Raw genomic sequence first — 24,506 nt, 5'->3', positions numbered from 1 at the left:
AGGAATACCCAAGCCCTACCCAAGATCGACTGAGTCAGAATCACTGGAGGTAGAGCCCAGGAATCTGTATTTTTAAGCCCATCAAGTGATCAATAGAATTGCAACTTGCCTTCTTTTGGTTTTTTACATTTCTTTTACACTTTTTTCATTTCAATCATTTTACATATATTCACAGATACATACAACAGTCACCACAGTCAATTTGAGAACATCTCACCACCTCAAAAAGCAGTCCCATATCCTTTAGCTCTCACCCGCCACCCCCAGCCCCACACCCCAGGCCTAGACAACCACTAATCTACTTTCTGTCTCTGTAGATTTCCCTATTTTGCCCTTTCATATTAATGGAATCATATAATCATATAACATGTGACCTTTTGTGTCTAGCTTCTTTCACTCAGCATAATGTTTCCATGATTCATCAATATTATAGCAAGTATCAGAAGTTCACTCCTTTTATGGACAAATAATATCCCATTGTGTGGCTATGCCACATTCTGTTTATCTATTCATCTGTTAAAGGGCATTTGGGCTATTTCCACCTTTCGGCTATTATGAATGATGCTACTGTAAATATTCATGTATAAGTTTTTGTGTGAACCTATGATTTCATTTCTGAATAGACCTATCTCCAAGTAAGATATACAAATGGCCAATAGGTACATGAAAAGACACTCAGCATCCTTAGCCTTTGGAGAAATACAAATGAAAACCACAATGAGATCCCACTTCACACCCATAGGATGGCTAGAATCAAAAAGACTGCCAGTAACAAGGGTTGGTGAGGATGTGGAGAAATTGGAACACTCACACACTGCTGGTGGGAATGTCAAATGGTGCAGCCACTTTGGAAAACAGTCTGGCAGCCCTTCAAACAATTAAATATAGAGTTACCACATGACCCAGCAATTCCACTCATAGGTATAGATCCACTTGGGCTCTTTTAATCTGTGGGAAATGAACCATCAGTACTTGGCAAGAACAAAGAGGGGTAAAAGAGAGAGAAGTAAGAGTTGTGAGCAAAGCCTTCATGCAGGAGCTTGTGCTTGCTTTCCTTAGTGAGAACATCTCACTTTGATGAATGATTTTGGGGTTGAAAACACAAATATTCATAAAAGGTGACCCCTCAATGACTTCATCAGCTGCCCACCAAAGAAACCACTGTCTGTTCCAACCTGGAGGAAGACGTGCTGGGTGGAAGCTGGTGAGCCGTGGTCAGTCTGACCTCTGTACTTTATGAAAGATGGAGGGGATTTTCAAGAGTAACGTGAACTGTATTGAATTTTTTGCTTTGCCCACTGACTTTAGAATCTCCTGCATAAGTCCTGGCATTCCTGTGTTTTTTATTGCTTCTAAGTAAATTTCCAGTTCAGCATAGTCTAGAGATGATTTGCTAAGAAACAAATCTCTTTCAAAAAATAATGCTAGGGCTTCCCTGGTGGCGCAGTCATTGAGAGTCCGCCTGCCGATGCAGGGAACACGGGTTCATGCCTCAGTCTGGGAAGATCCCACATGCCGCGGAGCGGCTGGGCCTGTGAGCCGTGGCCGCTGAGCCTGCGCGTCCAGAGCCTGTGCTCCGCAACGGGAGAGGCCACAACAGTGAGAGGCCCGCGTACCGCAAAAAAAATAAAATAAAAATAATTTTAAAAATAATGCTAAGAATATGGGCATAATTATACTACAGAATTAACACAAATCACATTTGTATATATGAAGTGCAATACATTTTCATGTGTAATTTTTTTTAAAGTCCTTCATTCTCACATAGCCTGCAGGATGAGGTCTATCAAGGCACTTACCCCACAAGACCCTGTGTTCTTATCTGATTTGTGTTAGGGTAGAGTGACCTCTGATGGATCCATGTCTCAATCATCTTTTTCTTCTCCTCTCCTGGCAAGTTCTAGGCACATAGTGGTTCCCTGCATGTTCGTTGAATGAATAGGAGACAGGTGGCAACTGGGAATTCCACCCAGTCCTGATTCCACAGAAGTGCAGTCAGGACTCCAGAAACTGTGGGTATCTTCAAGACACTATGGCCAAATTCCTCAGTCTCACCGTGATTCTCCATCTCAACTCGAACCTCATGCGTGCCCCTTGTTACAGAACTCCTGCACAGGGCAGCCCCCAACAGGGAAATATCCAACCTGAAATGTCAATAGTCTCTCTCTCAGTTGAGAAACCTTCATGTAAAGAGAATCATACACTATCTACTCTTTTGTGCTCATGATCAGTTTTAACCCTTTGATTCTGATCATTTAAAAAAGAAGCAAAAATGTCATGTGGAGGCAGGTAGAATCCCAAACAAAGAAAATCCAGAGCTGCCTACAAACCTGGGCTTTTAAAACTGGGATTTGATTTCAATTCTTTCTGACTCGTTTTTGAGTGATTTTTCTTAAAATGGCATCCACTGGACTCAAGGCCCTAAGATTCACACAAAGCTGAGGTTCACATGGGAATTTTGCACACACCCACACAGGTACACACTGTCATTTGCATGCAGACGTCCACCCACAGACACACACACCCGGAGACACACACACCACCAAAGACAGAGAGCAAACTTCACCATAAAAGCATGGTCCCCAGAAAAGCAGAAATGCACCCTTCTATCCAGGGGAACATCTATTTTATTGGCTTAATTCAGACTCCAACAGTCAAGCTGTTGCTAAGCCCAGCTCTCAGTCTTCCCCCTCTAGAAAAGAGGAATGGATTTTTTTTTCTTTACTCAAGAGTATAGATGTTTAAAACAAACACTTCTTCTGCATCTCAAAGCAGGCTGTACTTCCTGAGCTGCACATATTGATCAGCATTTTATTGTCAATTTTCTTTCAGTTGAACTGGAAAAAATATAATCTAATTTTGTCCTTAGTGACAGTTGGGAATCAGTTGCACTAAATCTGACAGGGTGTGTTTGTGTGACTGAGGTGTTTAATTTGGGGGACAACGAAGCAGAAGCCATGGCCATGTTTTAATGTAATTAGTACAGAATCCCTCTAAAGGGTTGAACTATCACAAGGGCACGAAGCTCCTTCCGAAGCAGGAAGGGATTCTACCCCTAGAACTGAGTCAGGGTGGTCCGCAGCTCCCAGCACCATTTAAGCTGTAACATTTTACCAAAGTCTCTTCAAGAGTCCCTGGAGGGACTTCCCTGGTAGCGCAGTGGTTAAGAATCCTCCTGCCAATGCAGAGGCACACAGGTTCAAGCGCTGGTCCAGGAGGATCCCACATGCGGCAGAGCAACTAAACCCGCGTGCCACAATTACTGAGCCTGCGCTCTAGAGCCTGCGAGCCACAACTACTGAGCTCGCGTGCCACAACTACTGAAGCCCGCGCACCCAGAGCCCGTGTTCTGCAACAAGAGAAGCCACCACAATGAGAAGCCCACGCACCACAACAAAGAGTAGCCCCCGCTCACCACAACTAGAGAAAGCCCACGCACAGCAACGAAGACCCAATGCAGCCAAAAATATAATAACACAAATATGTTAATATTAAAAGAAAGAGAGTCCCTGGAATGTGGAATAGGAAAGACAGAAATTCTCCACAACTTGGCTAAGGGAAATAACCTGGGCTTGTAGATACTCCACACTGTGCTTCTCTACGCTTGACTCCCAGATTGTTCTACTTCATAAGCCAAAAAATATTTTTTTAATTTTGGGAACCCACATAATGTTCCCCTTTTTTTGGAGGGTTGGTGAGGTTAAGAAAGGATATTTTTAAGCTACCAATTTCACCCCCTCCCAAAAAAAAATACTACCATAATCAATCAACCTGGATTAGGTTTTGCTGCAATAACAAACCACCCCCAAGTGTCAGTGCCTTAGGACATTTAGGAGTTCCTTTTCTCACTCACGCTTCATGTGCATTCCATGTCAAGGAGCAGGGTGGAAGGGATTCTGTTTCCACGTTGAACTTAACAGAGGTTTCATCACCCATCAGGGCAGCAGAATGAAGACAGAGCCAGAAGACCATGCACTAGGTGTTAAATGCTCCAGCCTAGAGCCGACACATCGCACTTCTGCCCCAGCCCATTGGCCAATACTAGTCACATCCCTCCCCCCGCCCCATCGAGAGAAATGGAGGAAGGGGGTGTCATCCTCCCACTACTGAGAAGGAGACAAGAACTGGATATGAGTAAGTATTAGACATTTCTACCCCATAGCATTTCAGAAAAGAAAAAAAACCCAAAAGTGCCAAATAAAATTGAACAGAACAGACATCACTTCAAAATAAAGAACAATCCCCCAGAAAGGATAAAGAGCAATTTTTCACCAATGTGCACATTCCCACAACATTTTCCCAGTTGTTTTTCATTTCATCCTTGACCCATGAACATTTTACATAGAATGGTCATAGTACAAGGAACACCATTTTGGGGACCACTGCTCTGAGCCAGGTGATAAAAACACCCCAAGAATAGAGCACAGAGTCCCTAGGAAAGATCTGGTAGGGCCAGGATGCTCACATTTCTCACCATCAATGAGCAGACATTCACAGGGAGCATCTATGCATCCCAGCCTCAAACAGGGGCTTTATAGCTTCATTCTAATGCCCCCGCTTTGATCTTCATCATCACTGTAAAGCCATCTGGTCTCAAGATCTAAAATTCCCACTCTAGCTATGTTTGCTTGTCTCCCACCTCCCTCACCCCCTCCTCCCTTCTAAATCTGCTCTTCACAACCTCACCACCCTTCTTGCTTTGCCTTCCTCATCAGCCTGGACCCTACACTCATCTCCAGGTACCTCAGTTTCACTTCAGTTTCTTTTTCTTCAATTACATTTATGCAACAGTAAATGTAGTACTTTTTCTTTTTAAAAATCCCATTTTGTCTGATCAGAAGTGTCTGTCCATCTCTCTAGCCACCCTTCCATCTGTATACAGACTGAGTCTGGGATGGTTTTCACTTTATAGTAAGGAGGTTTATTTCTTGGGGTGGTAAGATTTGAGGTGATTTTTCTTTCTCTCTTATACTATTCTGTATTCCTTGAATTTTTTAAACACCTATTTCGTTAAAAATAACGAAGGTAGGGAATTCCCTGGTGGCCCAGTGGTTAAGACTCCGTGCTTCCACTGCAGTGGGCATGGGTTCGATCCCTGGTCAGGGAACTAAGATCCCGCACGCCACGTAGCATGTCCAAAAAATTTTTTTAATAATAAAAAATTTAAAAATCAAGGTATTTTTTTTTAATCTACTCTGTATTACACTTATTCATATACACTTCTGATCTCCCTACTTGATTACAAACTTCCTGAGTTATCAGTTCATTTTGTGGTCCCAGCATCAGAGATTCTGATTCAAAAAGGTGGGACCTTGGAAACTGTAGGTCTAGAAACCACCTCAGATATTCCCTCACAGGTCTTCTAGGGCCAGCATTCTGAGAAGCCCTGATACAAAAGAAAGGACGCTCGAGAAGTTGTTTCTACAGTTTATTTTCCTACCCAGCATAGGAAGAAACTGAAGTATTATCCAATCAGTACCAATCATGGTATTGACTGTGTGTGTGAGGAATTCAGAAACAGTTTGATCAAGGTTGACGATGTAAAGGAGGCTCCTCCTTTGGATGCCAAGTCCCATCTCACACATGCTGGTAACCAATGATGACACCTATCCCATTGTTTTTGTTCACAGATGAAGTGCATCCATCCCCAAACCGAATCCCAGTTACTCACATACACCTGCACAGGCAATTTGATAGTACCCACTCCACAGGAGAATCAACATGGCCCTCATGGTGGTATTAAACGGAAGTGAAAATTTGAGTTCAATTAGTGAGGACGACACTGAAGCTTTTCCAAGGAATTGCTTTTGGCTGCTCTGCCCACCTATAACCTTGCTCCATTTCAGGGCAAAGCCTTGCTTAAGCTGCACTGGCTGCCATTAGAGTAAATCACACTGACTCACAGCAAATGCAGATGAAAAACAAAAAGGTTCTTTTAACAAAGATTCACATCACACACACACACTCACACACACATACACATACACACACGCCTCCCTAGAGCCTGACCCCATTCAGCAAGCACTGCTGTTCCACGGAGCACCTGTGGAAACCTTGGTTCACTGATGCAAATATGACAGATAATCCTGACATCAAGGAGCTTACAGTCCAGGAGGAAGATACAGGCTTGAATACAAATGAGGATAATACAAGATGGAGTAGAAAAGCTCACCCTGACATTTAAACAAAGTAGCACCAAGGACTGGTTCCCAAACTGGGTCCCCGAGGCAGAGCCAACCCTGCTACAGGAGACTCACCTGGGAGCTTTTGTAACCATACACCCAGGGTGAGCCCCTAAGCATCAGAATCTCTGGGCATGAGCCCCAGGAATTCGTATATTTAATAAACACGCTCTCCCATGTGATTCTGATGCTCCTAAGGGTTGGGGAAATATGGAAATATGGAGAACAACAAAAAAGGCGCTAAAATAAACCCACAAGTGTTGATTTCTGTGCTGACTACTGTGTTAACATCCCATCTGCATGATCCCTGATACATAGAAAACTCTGCCAGGGAAGCATTTGTAGGAATGACTGGGTGTTGTCGGTCAGAGCACCTGTGAGACTCAAACCCTGCCCTGCTGGTCACCCCTCCGCCTACAGGGGCCAGGTGGGAGTCTTCCTACAAGTTTTAATACAATGCATACTATTTTCCAAGGTCACTGGGGCTCCGAGATGTTGAATAACCTGCCCAAGTTCTCCCAGCTTGTAACTGTCAAAATCTGGGGTTCAAACCCAAATCCCTCTGACTCCAAAGATGTTTCCTCTTGCTTCATCCCCAGAGCCATCCCAGTTGTAGAGATAATTGAACCCACCCACCAGCCACTTTTGTTTTTAGAAACTGTCTCATGTCCCCCTTTGAATATTAGATGAGGGATATTTCTTACAGAGCAACCCTGTAGAAAGAATACGAAGCAGTTCACCCATTTAAGACCCTACACAGACAGAGTCAGGAGTCCGGGGTCTTGGTCCCATTTCTGTACCTTCCTTAGTTTTCCCCGTGTGTAAAATAGCAACAACAATCTTTGACAGATTCCCTCCCCCAGTGTAGATAGGGAGGAAGGGTTAACTCCATTCAGGTTTTTTAATTTGTTTATTTATTTATTTATCTTTGGCTGTGTTGGGTCTTCGTTGCTGAGCACGGGCTTTCTCTAGTTGTGGCGAGCGGGGGCTACTCTTTGTTGCGGTGCGCTGGCTTCTCATTGCAGTGGCTTCTCTTGTTGCGGAGCACAGGCTCTAGGCGCGTGGACTTCAGTAGTTGTGGCACACGGGCTCAGTAGTTGTGGCACATGGGCTTAGTTGCTCTGTGACATGTGGGATCTTCCCAGACCAGGGCCCAAACCCGTGTCCCCTGCATTGGACCACTGTGACACCAGGGAAGTCCCTACTCCGTTCAGTTTTTGAATAGATATTTTCAGGGTCAACAATGATTTCACAGGATAGAAAATATCAGTCACAGAACACTTTACATTCAAATAGAATGTTTTCATTTTCAAAGGGCCCTCACTTATCATCTCATTTATCCTCCTAACAGTCCTGGGAGGGAAGCAGGCTTGGTACTCCTAACCCCACTCCCCAGACAGGAGACTGAGGCACAGGCTTTTCAGATGCCACACAGGGAGTGTGATGAAGGGTAAAGGCCAACCGTCATTACCAGCCCCCTCCCAAAAGAGCCACTCCCAGATCTTGTGGACTTTTGGCAGAAGGGACAAAAAGGCTGGATCACTCAACTCTGCCAGTGGGCACCCAACTCCACCAGGCCCTGGTTACTAGCCTGTGTTCTCAACCACTAGAGTAGGTGCCTTCCCAGAATCTACTAGGTGGTTAATGAGTCTTTACTGAATAAATGAACACAGGTACAAGCAGATGGAAGGATGGAGGAATGGAGGGAGGGAGGGAGGGACGGAGGGTTGGGTGGATGATGGACGGATAGATGGATGGAGGAAGAGTTGGGAGCATTGGGTGGATGAATGGATGGAGGGAGGGTGGGGAGTGTTGGGTGGATGGGTGGATGGATGGATGGGTGAGTGGGTAGATGGATGGGTAGAGGAGTGGACTTGAGCTGTTTGCCATTTATTCAGAGCCCTCTAAAGAAGCAAATGCGTTATTTAGGATGTATTTCCACCTGTGGCTGAGCAGGCAAGAAGCTTGCCCAGGAAATACACATCATTTTGGGTAGTGCCCAGCCTCGGTCACTGCTCTCTGAACACCGCCTTTATTGACTAGGAAAGTAAAAACTTGCCTTGATAATTAATGCAAATTACGGCTAGAACTGAAGGCTGATGAACTGATGACAGCTGGGCAATCAATAATCAATGCCTTGGTGGTGTCACACTGCTGGCATTCTAGGTAAATTCCACCAAAGGATCTTTAATCCCCATCAAATTTAACAGTCTCATCAATTATTCCCCACCCATGAGAAGGAGGGGTTTATTAAATACTCAAAGTTCACCCCGGCAGACTCAGCCCCTTTAGTCAACCTGGACCTGACCCTCAGCCCTGAGACTCCTCCAGTCCTCCAAGTCAGCCCTTCTTCCAGCCTTTGGATTGACCCTAGTGACTGCCCACCCATCAGGTAGCTTCACTTTCTTCACACATCCTCTTTTTTAAAGCTTTCCTTCAATCTGGCCTTCACCAAAGGCTGGAGTAGTTGTTGACAAAATCCAAGTCAACCTGGGTAAGGGATGGGGATAGGGAGCAGGCCTCAGTTGTGGAATCAAGTTTTAAGCAAACTTGAAGAGGGAAAAGAAACTGAACATCTACCAAAAGAGACAGTGTGGATTTTGCATAACTAAAGCTAAAGAAGATCAGGGAGCCAGGCAGACCACGAGATCTAAATATGATATAGGGTCCATCCTCCCACACCAACAACTGCTCTTCAAATATTACAAAGGCCTTTGCTAAGGGTAAGACAGAAAGATGGGGCATTCTGTGCAATGCCTAATGGGGCATTGTATGCAACAGTAAAAAGGTCCATAGGCAGATATGTTCCTACATCACCTTCTAGAGGACCCCTAGGATTCTGGCAACACATGTCCTGCATAATCTCTCTCACTTCTGCAGTTGGAGAGCTACCACAGTTAAGTGGTTAATAGCATGCATCCAGAGACCAACCAGGTGGGTTCAAATCCAGCCCCACCTCTGAGTGACTGCATAACACCAGGCAAATTGTGTAACTTTCCTGAGCCTCAGTTTCCTCATCTGTAAAATGGGTATGCCTCATTCATTAATCAAATTCTACCTGAACGTATGCTAAACACCAGAAACACAGTGGGAATCAAGAACAAGCATGGCCCCTACCCTCATGGTGATCATAGTGTAGAAGGAGGCAGATATTCATCACAGAGTCATGCCCAAAGAAACAGTTATCTCTAGTTGGGCCAAATCTAAACAGAGAGACAGCTGGTGCTATAAGAACAGGTAACAGGAGTTGCTGTGACAGTGTGGCCAGGCTGCCCTGAGGCAGTGGTGACTCAGCTGGCAGATGAGATGTTTACCAGGTGAAGGGGGGAGGGAAAGTGCTCTCCAGGCAGAAACAGCAGGATGTGCAAAGTCCCTGTGGCAGAAAAGAGCATAGCATGTGTACAGGAGTTTGAAAGACACTAGAGAGAGCAAGTGAGCATGCAGATGATCACAGCACCTGCCTCACAGAGGAGCTGCAAGGAAAGAGACCTTGTCTATAACGAGTTCAGTAAAAGACTTAACAGTAACACAGGACAAGGTTCCTTCCTGGCTTTTCCCATGAAGGGCTGCAGTGGACTCAGAGGCCAAGTCCAATGTCCTCCTTGACAGCCCCCAGCCAGCCGGATGGAAATGCCCCCTCAATCACAGTCAAATATCAAGAAAAACGAGGAACCTGCCAAGGGGGAAGAGGCAGCTTTCTTCCAATGCTGTGGTTGGTTTCTACGGAGTCTTTCAGATGGAAATTAGGCAGCTCTTCACTGGGGCCTGAGAGAAGAGCCTCTCGTCCCAACCAGCGAGAGACCTGATGAATCAGGCACACTGGTGGATCAATCAGCCCACGCGTGTGAACAAGTTTATGGTAGAAATGAAGGGCTTTATTTGTTTGGCAAAACACGGGGCAGTTTAATCGCCAGGAAGGAGGAGTGTCTGTCGTCCCGGCTTTTCTGGAAGGGGGAGCCGTGCAGACGAGGGCTTCCGTTTCATCTGCAGGCCCCTTGCAGAGGGAGCTGGGGAGAGCTTTGCAGCCATCTGGCACACTGCATCTCATCTGGATGGGCGGCTGTGTTCCAAACAAGGGTGGATGGGGCAGCTTTTGCCCTGTGTTTAGAGAGGGATGGGAGAGAAACCAATGGAGGTGGCAGGGGGAGGTGGGTGCTGGGGAGCACTGCCCAGGCCCAGGAACCAGAGCATCCAACCCCACAGACTTTGGGCCACTAAGCGGCCCTGGACGGTCTTCCCATTCCACCCCTATCCTGGTGCCTACAGACAGTCCCTCATGTGAAGATACACCAACACATACCCACAACCCCCCACAGGATTGCCAGACGTAGCAAGTAAAAAGACAGGATGCTGTTCGAACTTGAATTTCATATAAACAACAAATTATTTTTTAGTGTAAGTATGTCCCAAATATTGCTTTGGGATACACTTATTTTAAAAAAAATGTTAAATTGAAAGTCAAGTTTAACTAGACCTCCTGCATGTAATCTGGCAACCCTAGTCCTGCACAAACAACCCAAGACTTGGAAACTCACAGAGAAGGTCACACACGCACAAAAACACCAACATACAGGCACACACACGTACATGCACACATACAAGCCCACGTGCCTCGCAGGGTTCAAAGCAAAGGGGAAGAAAGGGCCAAATTGTGGGTGCTGCCTCCCCCCACTTCCCTGTCTTCTGTGTCTGGGCTCAGAAACAGCAGAGTCCCAGCCACCTTGGGGCCACTTGGCATCCAGGACCAAGCTGGGGCTGGAGGTGCCCTGATGCACCAGGACACTGACCAGCACCTGCCTGGGCTCTGGCCTGGAAGACACAGCAGAGCCCTGTGTGCTTGGCAAGTATAGCAAGGGGCAAGGCGCTCTGAGGACGGAGGTTCACCTTGGAGCCCACTAGCTGGCGGCTCACTGATGAGCCCGTTGCCTTTCGTCTGCTCTCGCTGCCTCCGCCCCAATCTCCGTCCCTGCCAATCACTCACTAAGCATTTACTGAGCAGCTACTAAGGGCCTGGCATTGGGCTCGACACAAAAAACATACCCCTGATAAAGCCACAGACCAGCATGCCGAAAACTCAGCAATGACCTGCCCAGCACTGGCTGAACATGCACAACAAGCCAAACATCGCAGAATTGGTGGTCATTTCCTTGAATCCTCCCAACAGCCAAGGAGGCAGCCGTCACTGTTGTATTATCTCCATTTTACATTTGAGGAAACTGAGATCAGACAGCTGAAATGGCTTGCTCAAGGGCACACAGGTGGGAAGCAGCAAGGTCTGGAGGAGGCACATGCCAACCTTGGAACTTACAGTAACATAACCAAGAATGTTTGGGAAAGTGAACTTTCCCTCGGGTAAGGTCACCTGCCACAGTTAGAAGCCGGGTCCTGCTAGGAGGAGCTGGTAAGATAGCTGGGCCCCCAGGGGCAGCAGGGTGTAGACTGACCCCAGTGGAAGTGAGGAGGGCAATGTCATCTGACCAGTGCCCTTCAGGCTTCAGAGGATGACCCCTATAGAGGATGGTACATGTGAGTCTTGTGGGGCTGGGGAGGCAGGGAGATATTTAACCAGGATGCAAATTCAGCACAGATCCCCCTCTGCCCCTGGATATCCTGGCCCTAGAAACTTCCTAGAGAAGCACAGGCACAGAACCCCAAGCCATGTGTGCCAGGATATTCATCACAATGCCATCTGTAACAGGGAGGAAGCAGGAACCATTCAAAGACCCATCAATCTAGGGTCGGCCAAATAAATTACAGTGCATCCACACAGCAGAATACCTGCCTTAAGAGCAAGGTGGAGCCCAGGTTTCACCATGAGATGATGCCAAAGACACATCATTGAGTGAAGAGGAAGCTTTTCCAGACAGTAAATGGAGCATTATCCCATTTTTATTTTAAAAAGATTAAACTATTTATGTGCAACTATATATGCTTGACTACAAAGAGAAAGGTGTGGAAGGGTATATGTCAACCCCTCCCCTCCTGGTGTCACCTCTGAGAAGCAAGGTTGAAGAGAGGCAGATAAAAGAGTTGTTTGCTTTTTGTTTTATATATACTTGTACTGCTAAAATTCTTTACAATGAGCAAATAATAATGTGTATTGCTAATAAGCAGAACAAAAGCCAAGGAATTATACTCAGACCATGTAGATGCTTTCATCCAGCCTGATTCCTAGAAGCCAGGGCTTACCACTCCATCAGGACAACACAGAACACGGAATCAAAACGAAAAATGAAAAGGGCAGTAGATTTTCCCTCCCAGGCATCACACGCCTTCCAATTTAAGCCAACACGTTTCCAAGTCACAAAGACTTCCTTATACAGAGATGCAAGACAGAGCCCCACAGCAAAGACACAAGCCCTGCCCAGGTTTCTCCCAGAAGGAGGTCTGACAGGCAAGGCAAGGAAGGTCCGCACACAGTCAAGGGTGGAGGGACCAGGCAGGAGGGGCCACAGAGCCAAGGGAACCCACTGGGCAGCCCCTTCGTTCCCTAAAGACCCTCGGAACCGGGAGCTGCACAGACCCCCTGAGAGCCTGTTTCTATGACACCCTGGAACACAGTGAGACGAGCCAGGGGGAAGGAAACAGGCAAAATTCACAAAACCCAGCCACACTTGGAGCACGCTAATAGTGTCTACTCTTCTCTCTGTTTTTGGAAATCCACCTTTCTCCTTTGTGCCTTCAAGGCCCTTGCTTCTGCATGCCAGCTCTTCTCTCTGCCTCTTTGCCTCTACCCACTCTTTGGAGTTCCTCCCCTGCAGCTTTTCCCAGGCCCCCTCCCACTTCAGACTGCACCCTGCCTGGGACATTGGCCCTCTGGCCAGTGAGGTCTAGGGTTCAGATGCAGCTGAGACTCTCTGGAGAAGCAAAGGCAGGAGCCCTGTGTGGACTTGTGAGCAACCTGACAACTTCCCGCTGGAGCTGATAAGGGAAAAGGCCAGCTCCTCCTCACAGCAGCCCCACAAATACAGGGCTCTCAGTGGCCTCTCGGGGGATCTGTGCTGATGGTCAGAAGTACTGTCACCTCCATGTGCAGTTTGCTTGCAAGGAACGCAGTGCAGGAAGATGTGTATTGCTCAGAGAACAAAAAAAAGGGGGGAATTAAATGCACCATCTGCTTATTAGCGAGAGATTTTGAGGCAGATGCTTAAATATGCATGCCCAGACATTATAAAACTTTGGGGTAAATGTTAATTTCAATAATCCAAGTTCTTGTGCTTGCAAAAAAAACACCGTTCTTTTCTCTCTCTTCTTAGTGATTTGGAGGCTCTGTACCCCAGAGTCGCAGCGCCAAGAAGGTTGACCTCACCAGATTTTGGCAGCTGTGCAAAGTGGGACCCTGAACACTCACTGGGGACCAATCTTAGAGAGATGCTTAGGAGGGAGCCACCAAGTCACCATTCCCTCCCTCCTTTCTTGCCCCCATCCAAAAGTCAGACAGCACTAGCCTGGTGCTCAGCCACAGTGATAAGGAAAGCCCACTCAGAATCTCAGTTCTTCCCCTGACACCAAAGACCCAAAAAGTTGAGAGTAGGGGAGCTGACTCCATCTCCTCTGGGGTCCCACAAGGTGGGTAGTTGTAGCAAACCCAGCTCAGAACTGTGTGCATTTCAAGGGCTGCTGTACTCATGTCCCCATGGGACACCATGGGGGTGCAAAACCCTGCACCTTAGATTCTCAGTGTAAATGTTTTCAGCTTTGTGGGCAATACAGTCTCTGCTCCAACTATTCAACTCTCCCATTGTAGCAGGGAAGTGGCCACAGACAATATGCACGTAAATGGGTGTGTGTCAATAAAACTTTATTTACAAACACAGGTGAGGGGTGGCTTAGGCCCATGGACCAGAATCTGTCTCCTCCACTAGAGTAGGGTCTCCAGGAGAACAGGAAGTGATCCATCCTGTAGAACAGCACCTAGCCTGGCACCTGGCACCACAGAAGCTGCTCAAATACTTGGAGAAGGAATGAAAAAGGCAAGTGGCCCCCAGTGTAGAGAGGTGAGGGTCTCCCCATGACACCGTCTTGTGCCAAGGAACACAGCCAGGTCAGGGCTCTCCACCAAGGCTGGGTCCTTTTCCAAGGTAGCATGGAAAAGTGACAGCTGAGTGTTTTAAGAGGACAGAGGCTTTGGAGTCACACACACAAACTATAGTTTCACAAGAGGGTCAAGACCATGGAGTGTCCTTTGTTTCATTGCACACACCATGGTTGGGTGCTAGAGTGTCCAGACTTAGGGTGAATCTTTGTACTCCACCCCCCAGTTGGCCTCTATTAAAATTCCAGCAAGAGCCAATGAACATATTAAATCCAATGGGCTCTCTTCAACACAAATGACTCCTGTCTTTCTCCCTCTCCTGTCTGTGGAGCCACACATTCTCTTCCTGCTGGTCCTCCGACCTTTCTCATGGATTCTTCTCCTCTCATCATTAAGACTTTCCAGGCTTATAGTAAAGCCCCTTCTCTTGCCACTCCTCTCTTTCCCCAGTCAATCTCGGGTGTCCTCTTGGCCTCAACTACCATCAACACTGATGACCCTCAAGTCTGAATCTCCATCCCCGACCCATTTACCCATTAGATGTTGCCACCTGGATCTCAGAGCAAGGTCAGCCAGAGTCCATAATCAAATTTATGGTCTTCCCTGCCTTTCTGGAGGTCGACTTGACTCTGCATCTTGCTCATTCCCAATACCCAATAGATCCTAAATCCTTTGAAATGTATCTCATAAGGTTCACAACTCAAGGTCCTCAATTCAGGTACACCAACTCCACCACCACCACCACCATCATCCAGGCCACAAGCATCCTTGGCAAAGACTCCTGTCCCAGCCCCCAAAATGGTCTCCCTCGTGTTCCCTGAGCTCCAAGTCATGTTCTAGAGGACCCAAAGGGACAATGACCATCATGCTGAAATGTTTTAAATTAGGAAGACACTGGCTTGCAGTCCAACTCTTTCCAGCTGAGAAGCCCAAATCAAGCTCCAGTTTGCCAGCGCTGGGGTTAAATATTTCTAAAATGATTAAAGCCAAGGTCAACACAGCTAAAACTACTCCAGACACAAAGGCATCCACCTCCCCAGGGGCTGAGGGGTCTGAACTGTCCAGCATGCAGCCTGTGCTTCTCTGTTCCTGCTGAAAGGAATACCCTCCATGCCTTCTTCCTCCTCCAAGGACCCTCCACCATCCTGCACCCCACTCTTGGCCCTTGGAGGACGAGGAAACCTCCTGCCATTTCCCTCTCCAGCACAGCATTCCACAGATGCTTGCCTCATAAATTACAGAAGAGCTGTGGCAGACACACTGCACTCCGGTGGGTGGTCATGTCTTCATGTCAGCTTGAGAGATCGTTACCAGGGAAATATCTATATCTCAGCAGAGAGAGCTTCCACCCTGTGGAGTCCAGCTGTGCTCAAACAGGAATCCTGAAACCCAGATGTTGGTCCAAACGCCCTGTCTCGGCAGCCAGCTTTGGACCTCTCCACTGTGGGAGTGAACCCCTCCTGCCATCTGGCCTGCCTACCCACACCCATGCTCCCTGGAATCTTGCACCCCCAGAACCAAGGAGGAAATTGGGGGATGCCAATGAGTTCCATGTGGAAAGCTGAGGTGCTACCCGAATCCAATCTGAGGTTTAGGTGGACGGTACCCCCCGTTACATGTCACCAATGGATAAGGGGATGGAGGACGGAGTCTGAGTCACCCAAATAATTAAAAACAGAGATGACCATTTGTTTTGTGCTTTTTCTGGGTCTAAATGCTATTCCAAGCATTTTCTATTTATTATCTTGTTGTTTTGTTGAATGCATACATAACCTGTCACTGAGATTATCTCCATTTTATAGATGAGGAAATTGAGGCCCCTGGAGGTTGTATAAACTTCCCAAGGCCACATAGCTCATAAGTGGTACAGCAGGGAACCAAACTCAACACCCACACTCCAAATATTTTTTGCAAGTGTAGACTCGTGGCTCTAAGCCAAGGGGGTTTCGGTTGCCTTCTCCTGCTACCACAGGCAACGTCTGAGGACCCTTTGGGTTGTCGCAAGTGGGAGTAGGGTATCTAGTGGGTAGGGGCCAGAGATGGTGCTAAGCATCCGTACGATACACAGGACAGCTGCCCATAACAGAGAATGATCTGGTCCCAGATATCAACAGTGCCAAAGTTGAGATACCCAGGTGCAGACCATCACCAGAAAGAAGGAGAAAGACCTACAGTCTGGATTCACCCCTACAGGGAGCCCCATGCTGACAACAAACTTCTGCTCTAGTCTCAACCCCAGGGACTCTTGAATGGACAGTCTATCAGGGGATTTCGGGGATTCCGATGAGTTATTACCCTTGGACGCTCAACTCTGCTCAGCAACAACTCAGAAATCTATGCCAAGCTGCCTGATCTTGGGAAAAGCTGAACAAACACCTGAGGTTGATAACCAATTACCTACAGGAAAGACTTTTCTCTCCTTCCAGGAAGAGCTGTGGGTCAGATTCACCCTGGGGTCTCTCTAAAGGAATCAATAAAGGCTCTGGGAGGACCAGTTCTTCAATACCCTCTCAGCATCACTGGTCCTGGAGCGGGCAAAAAGACTCTGTAAAACTTCTGATCCCTGGTGGAGGGTCAGCCCTCAGTAGTCACACACCCTCCTTCCACCGCACATCCAGCAGGACTTGGGTGCTGAGAGGTATCCTGGAGCTCCAGTTTAGCTCCTAAAAGCATCCCCTAGCAGCCAGAAGAGGAAGCAGCACCCTTCTTAAAGACAAGAGCCGAGCCCAGGAGCCACTCGGAGGGACAACCAGTCACATGTAAACCTCAACCATCCAGAGCACTGGATACAGTAATGGGAAAGGGTATTTTATCCTCAAAAACATCTAGATACAACATGGACAGGGAGGTGTTGCCCATGCAGCTTCTGCACAGAAAAGCCCAAAATGATCTACATCCAAAAATAATCTGCTATTAAAGAACAAAGATGATTTTGACATTTCGGCCAAGCTAATGGTCTATACAGACAAAATCCCATGAAAAAGCATTCTGTTTTTCTTGATGCATCTGAACGTGGTCTGTGAATGAAGAAATGGCTCTCCTCCTTAAAGAAATAGCTGCTGCTCCTGGCACCAGCCTGAAACTGCTTCTAGGTTCTTTAAAGAGAATATTCCTATAGAAACTAAAAAAAAAGGAATCTGTCTGGTGGGCATTCTGGGCAGCCTGTGCTTTGGCCAGCCTTTAAACTTGAAAACCAAGACACCAGCTCCATGAGGAGCCACTGTTCCCAGAAGATCCAGGTGTCCCAAAAGGAGAGAATCGTATTCAGTTTCAGAAAACAAGGACGATTTCTGTCCAGTTATGACATAACCCTTCAAACCATGGTATCCACACTTCCCTTCATGAACCAAAAAGTTCAGTGGGGTTTCTGCCTTTTAAAAATGTCATCCTCTGCACATAAATCCTTTAACCTCCAAAAGGCATTTACCATGCAGAGTCTTGCCTAAGGTCCTTATCTCTTGTAATGAACCCCCAGAACCAAACATGGCTGCAAGCAAGGTGCACAGAGAGAATTTCAGCACTAAATCACATTCATTGAGCACATACTACACACCAGGTGCAATACTAAGTGCTTTCTATGGATAACCTTCACTTAACCTCAGGAACAATAACCCCATGAAACAGGGCCTATTGACATGTCCTTTGCACCACTGAGAACACTAAGGCTCAGAGAGGTTAAGTCACTTGCCCCCAGTCACCAGTTAAGGAAGGCCACAACCAGGATTCACACCCGAGTAGACCAGCTCCAAACCCACATTCCTAAGCATCCCACTGCACTTAGTCACTTCATTCCATTCTGGTGTCCTGGTCTCTGGCAAAGTTCCACGTAAAAGAGGGAGGTGACAGGAGGAGGGGAGGGCTTCTGACAGTGGAAGTTTCACAGCATTGCACGGCCCGCATAATTGTGTCTCAGACCTGGGATCTCTCCTCTCACCACACTGCGACACATCCCATCCCACTCTCTCCACGATGTGTCCCAATAAACCTTCCATAAATATTATCCTTCTCCTGGCATCTCAGAAATTCTCCTGGTTCTGGTGTCCAGGTGGCCCATGATCTGAACAATCACAGCCACGGGTAGGTGAGGGCTGTGAAGCAGCACCTGGGAGTCAGCCGGGCTTTGATGCAGCCTATTGAACGGGAGACAGGCTGCTGCCGCCTGTGTGGATTCACGAGAAACAAGGAGACCTCTCCCTTGTGGGGCTCACTAGTCACAAATCAAATTTTTAAGACGAGCTCAGCCAAGCAAATGGTCAAGAATAAAAACGTTTGGAAGAAACAAAAAGGTCAAACCCATTGTCAATTTAAAACTCTCAAGGTGGCAGCCCTCACCATGGGGACAGCCGTCCAGACAGTCCTCATCTGTTCTCCAGAAACTTGTGACCCCCAAATGTAAGGTCAGCCAGGTCACAACTGGAAGATTCAGAAGAGGAAGCAGAAAGCAGTGGCCGGGGAGGTCAAGCTGCCCATGGAGCTCCATCCCACACACACCTGGTGACTCACATATCCATGCACATATGCTACAAATCACCCGCACACGTACCCTCGGCTAGCGGGGACCAGAGCTAGGCGGCACCCAAGGGGATGCACAGAACTTTGCTTCACTGTCCTTCTCTGGAGGGTTGAGGAGAGAAGAGTGACTTCAGGGTTGGAAGCCACCTGCCTTCTCTCTCAACTCTCCCTGCCCAGCCAGCCTGGGAGCAGTGACAGGAAGACGAGGGGCAGGTGAGGGGCTTGGTGAGCTGCCGCTGGCACACACGCTGACAGGCGAGGGTTTGCAGAGCCTGTGCCCGGTACTTCCCACCCAAGCCCCTTACCAGATGGAAGGCAACCAGCAAAGTCCCAGAGAGACGCCTAAAACAGCTCTGCCCAGGATGGGGTGTGCTTGTCAGAGTAAACCCCCGCCTCCTTTCCCTTCTGGACGCCCCCAGGACACAGCGCTCCCCCTCCCTTTTTGGACAACCGCAGAGCCCACGGGTCCCCCAGCCAGCAACGACGTCGTTGGAGAATCAGCAAGTCGATCCTACATAAACAAGAAGGGAGTTGCCACGAACGACGGAGCATCTAGTTTCTCAGGAGGTCCCCACAAGCTGTCATACCGCGCCCGCCCACCCACAGGAGTTGCTGCCCAATTATCAACTTAGACCTGACCGCCGACGGGGAGCATCCCTGCCCACCCCCCAGCCCCGTCCCTCCTGCGCCCCCCGCTCACTTACACCTCTGTCTTCAACACCTGTCTGGATGCCGGTCTCTTCCCTGCCCAGTCGTGGCGCGTCTTCTCCTTCCTCCTTCGCTACGCTTCCTCCTTCCAGCCCCAGCCTCAACCTCTTCTCCTCCGGAGGGGCATCCTCCTCCTCCCGCCTCTGCCGGCCATCCCTGCCTCTGAGCTTGCCCGTGTCCTCGGGGCTGCCGGAAGGGCTGGCCATAGCTCCAGGGGGGCTCTGCCTGCACTTGGGAGAGAGGAAGGACCCAGCAGCCTTCCGAAGCCAGCGGCCTGTCGGTGGGAGATCTGGCTTCTGAGCGCGGGCTCGGTGGGTTCCCGCGGCTCGGCTCTGAGCTGGGCTCTTCTGTTGACCACTCCTGTCTCTCTGCCGCCACCTGCTGGCTGCTCGCGTGCACCGCGGGCACGCGTGGAAGAGGCTCGCTCAGGCAAATCCTGGCCCGCAGCTCGCACACAGACGGTCTCCCTGACCAACGAAGGGAGGGGAGTAGGGACAAGCAGACGTCCACTTCTCCAACGTCCTGCGAGGATGGACACCCTGGTCCCTCAGTACTGTTCTGCATCTTGAATGGTTTGAATGTGGCTGGAAAACAGAAGCTGCTCAAAACACAAGGAGAATTCGGCCTGGAGAATGATGTGCTTAATACAAAGGCACCATCTTTCGAAGCTGTGCTTAGCTATCAAGGATGTTTATTGAGCATTGCTATGAACCAGGCATGGCAATGCGGGAGGGGGTTACAATGGTGACCATGGCAGGCATTGTCTCTGCCCAGTAGAGCCCAGTGCCTGGGGGGGAAGGTGATGATTGATTGACATTGCCAACGGGGCAAAGGGCTGCAGAGGAATGTGCTGGGGATGCAGGAACCTAAAACAGAAGAGCCTCAGAAGGTCTGGGGCTGGGAGAATGGCAGAGGAAGTGAACACTGAATGGAGGTGTACAAGATGAGTAGTTCTCAGCCAGGTGAAGTGTGTTCAGGCAGAGGGAACAGCACACGCAAAAGCCCAGAGGCTGAGAGGGAGGCAGCAAGAAGCCTGTGTGGCTGCAGCAGGGTAGGTGAGTGGAGAGTGGTGTGGTGGGTGGAGAGGTTGCCGGGGACCAGGCATGCAGGGCAGGACCAGATAGAGGACCACTGCAGGGACTCAGCACAGCAGCAGTGCAAATGGACAAAGGGAGGAGACATTGAGAACTACTTTGGAGTGATGGGTTGATAACTCTGAGTGTGCCCTGCACATGCCCTTAGATGGGGCTCCCTCCTCGGCTGTGTAATGAGTTGAGCCAGGAGGTATATTCTGGACATTTAAGGGTTATACCCAGTGTCCAGGGCAGCCTCATTGAGCGCCAGGCTCCAATATGTCCTGAGCTTCCCCAACCAAGAGCTGAGACCATGCTGCAATTGCTCGATAAATTTTTTCTGCCACTAAGCCCCAGCAGGCACTCGCTGCCTCTGCCTTGTTTGTGTAAAAGCTATCATGGTGGGTGGCACACAGTAGGTGCTCAAGAAACATTTGTTGGATGAGTAAATGGATCTGATCCTGCCCAGGTTCTCTGCATCCTACATGTTCCCCTTCTTGCTTCAGCCCCTTCCTCTCTTCTCCATCTCTTCCCTCTGTTCCAGCACAAATAAAACCCTGTTATTATCCCCACTATACAGAGGAGGAGACAGCGGCGTAAGGAAGGCAAGCAATGTGCCCAAGGCACCCTATGGTGAGAACTGCTGCCACTGAATTGGGAAACCTAAATGCAGCTGGGGGAGGGGGGGGGACACTGGATCCCAGGGTGGCAGAGGTCAAGTGGTGGCTCTCAACCACCAAGGTCACGGGCAGAGTCAAAGCAGAAGTCAGCGAAGTCTGACTCACACAGAACTGTAGCAGTGGCCAGCTGAGCACAGTGTTCCTAGAAATGAAATAGATGGCAAGCATATTCAATTCTTACTTGATCTGTAGAAGCAAAAGAGTTCTAGGTCAAGTGAAAAAAACTCTAACTTGAATTATAAAAACAGATGGTCAGGGGCTCCTGGCGGAAACAATGGCAGGCATCTCATGCAGACCTGTCAGCAACTTCTCAGATGGCACCACTTTCAACACCGGGAGCACGTTGCCAGGCACCACCAGATGAGCCGTACGGCTGACAGGGTCTTGGTGCTCCAGCTGGGTGTCAGGCCTGAGCCTCTGAGGTGGGAGAGCCAAGTTCAGGACATTGGACCACCAGAGACCTCCCGGCCCTATGTAATATCAATTAGCGAGAGCTCTCCCAGAGACCTCCATCCAAGGCTGAGACCCAGTTCCACTCAATGACCAGCAAGCTCCAGTGGTGGACACCCCATGCCAAACAACTAGCAAGTCAAGAACACAACCCCACCCATTAGCAGAGAGGCTGCCTAAAATCATACTAAATTCACAGAGACCCCAAAGCACACCACCAGACGTGGATCTGCCCACCAGAAAGACAAGATCCAGCCTCATCCACCAGAACACAGGCACCAGTCCCCTCCACCAGGAAGCCTACACAACCCACTGAACCAACCTTATCCATTGGGGGCAGACACCAAAAAAAAACAGGAACCTGAAACCTAGGAGGAGACCCCAAACACCGTAAGTTAAGCAAAATGAGAAGACAGAGAAACACATAGCAGATGAAGGAGCAAGGTAAAAACCCACCAGACCAAACAAATGAAGAGGAAATAGACAGTCTACCTGAAAAATAATTCAGAGTAATGATAGTAAAGATGATCCAAAATCTTGGAAATAGAATGGAGAAAATACAAGAAATGTTTAACAAGCACCTAGAAGAACTAAAGAGTAAATAAACAATGATGAACAACACAATAAATGAAATTAAAAATACTCTAGAAGGAATCAATAGCAGAAAAACTGAGGCAGAAGAACGGAAAAGTGACCTGGAAGATAAAATAGTGGAAATAACTACTGCAGAGCAGAATAAAGAAAAAAGAATGAAAAGAATTGAGGACAGTCTCAGAGACCTCTGGGACAACATTAAACACATCACCATTCGAATTATAGGGGTCCCAGAAGAAGAAGAGAAAAAGAAAGGGACTGAGAAAATATTTGAAGAGATTATAGTTGAAAACTTCCCTAATATGGGAAAGGAAATAGTCAATCAAGTCCAGGAAGTGCAGAGAGTCCCATAAATAAATCAACAGGATAATCCAAGGAGAAACACACCAAGACACATATTAATCAAACTATCAAAAGTTAAATACAAAGAAAAAATATTAAAAGCAGCAAGGGAAAAAAAACAAATAATATACAAGGGAATCCCCATAAGGTTAACAGCGGATCTTTCAGCAGAAATTCTGCAAGCCAGAAGGGAGTGGCAGGACATATTTAAAGTGATGAAAGGGAAAAACCTACAACCAAGATTGCTCTACCCAGTAAGGATCTCATTCAGATTCGACGGAGAAATTAAAAGCTTTACAGACAAGCAAAAGCTAAGAGAATTCAGCACCACCAAACCAGCTTTACAACAAATGCTAAAGGAGCTTCTCTAGGCAGAAAACACAAGAGAAGGGAAAAACCTACAATAACAAACCGAAAACAATTAAGAAAATGGGAATAGGAACATACATACCAATAACTACCTTAAATGTAAATGGATTAAATGCTCCAATCAAAAGACATAGACTGGCTGAATGGATACAAGAACAAGACCCATATATATATGCTGTCTACAGGAGACCCACTTCAGACCTAGGGACACATACAGATTGAAAGTGAGGGGATGGAAAAAGATATTCCAGGCAAATGGAAATCAAAAGAAAGCTGGAATAACAACTCTCATATCAGACAAAATAGACTTTAAAATAAAGACTATGACAAGAGACAAAGAAGAACACTACATAATGATCAAGGGATCAATCCAAGAAGAAGATATAACAATTGTAAATATTTATGCACCCAACATAGAAGCAACTCAATACATAAGGCAAATGCTAACGGCCATAAAAGGGGAAATTGACAGTAACACAGTCATAGTAGGGGACTTTAACACCCCACTTTCACCTATGGACATATCGTCAAAAATGAATACAAATAACGAAACACAAGCTTTAAATGATACATTAAACAAGATGGACTTAATTGATATTTATAGGACAACCATCCCAAAACAACAGAATACACTTTCTTCTCAAGTGCTCATGGAACATTCTCCAGGATAGATCATATCTTGGGTCACAAATCAAGCCTTGGTAAATTTAAGAAAACTGAAATTGTATCAAGTATCTTTTCCGACCACAATGCTATGAGACTAGATATCAATTACAGGAAAAAAATCTGTAAAAAGTACAAACACATGGAGGCTAAACAATACACTACTAAATAACCAAGAGCTCTCTAAAGAAATCAAAGAGGAAAGCAAAAATTACCTAGAAAGAAATGACAATGAAAACACGATGACCCAAAACCGATGGGATGCAGCTAAAGCACTTCTAAGAGGGAAGTTTATAGCAATACAATCCTACCTCAAGAAACAGGAAACATCTCAAATAAACAACTTAATGCTACACCTAAAGCAATTAGAGAAAGAAGAACAAAAAAACTCCAAAGGTAGCAGAAGGAAAGAAATCATAAAGATCAGATCAGAAATAAATGAAAAAGAAATGAAGGAAATGATAGCAAAGATCAATAAAACTAAAAGCTGGTTCTTTGAAAAGATAAACAAAATTGATAAACCATTAGCCAGACTCATCAAGAAAAATAGGGAGAAGACTCAAATCAATAGAATTAGAAATGAAAAAGGAGAAGTAACAGCTGACCTTGCAGAAATACAAAGGATCATGAGAGAATACTACAAGCAACTATATGCCAATAAAATGGACAATCTGGAAGAAATGGACAAATTCTTAGAAAAGCACAAACTTCTGAGACTGAACCAAGAAGAAATAGAAAATATAAACAGACCAATCACAAGCACTGAAATTGAAACTCTGATTAAAAATCTTCCAGCAAACAAAAGCCCAGGACCAGATGGCTTCACAGGCGAATTCTATCAAACATTTAGAGATGAGGTAACACTTATCCTTCTCAAACTCTTCCAAAATATAGCAGA

General features: G+C 47.1%; 1 protein-coding gene across 11 annotated transcripts in view; it reads right to left on the bottom strand.

Moving 5' to 3' along the window:
• Positions 1-19,719, bottom strand: part of RBFOX1 (RNA binding fox-1 homolog 1) — a 2,185,863-nt gene extending 2,166,144 nt beyond the window's left edge. For 2 of the 11 annotated variants that reach the window (XM_033428853.2, XM_033428844.2), the window contains exon 1: positions 19,434-19,546. Coding sequence is in view for 1 of the 11 variants with exons in the window: in XM_033428861.2 (XP_033284752.1) it covers positions 19,434-19,643 (210 nt within the window). In the remaining 10 variants the exon portion in view is untranslated. Of the gene's footprint in view, positions 1-19,433 lie in introns of all 11 variants that reach the window. The other 9 variants (XM_049699910.1, XM_033428849.2, XM_033428861.2 and 6 more) reach the window with 8 other exon arrangements.
• Between the last annotated feature and the right edge of the window lie 4,787 nt (positions 19,720-24,506).

This window comes from Orcinus orca, chromosome 16 (assembly GCF_937001465.1).
Source record: "Orcinus orca chromosome 16, mOrcOrc1.1, whole genome shotgun sequence".
Taxonomy (NCBI): Eukaryota; Metazoa; Chordata; class Mammalia; order Artiodactyla; family Delphinidae; genus Orcinus; species Orcinus orca.
Note: the sequence above shows the minus strand (reverse complement) of the source record. Positions and strands in the feature narration are given on the sequence as shown.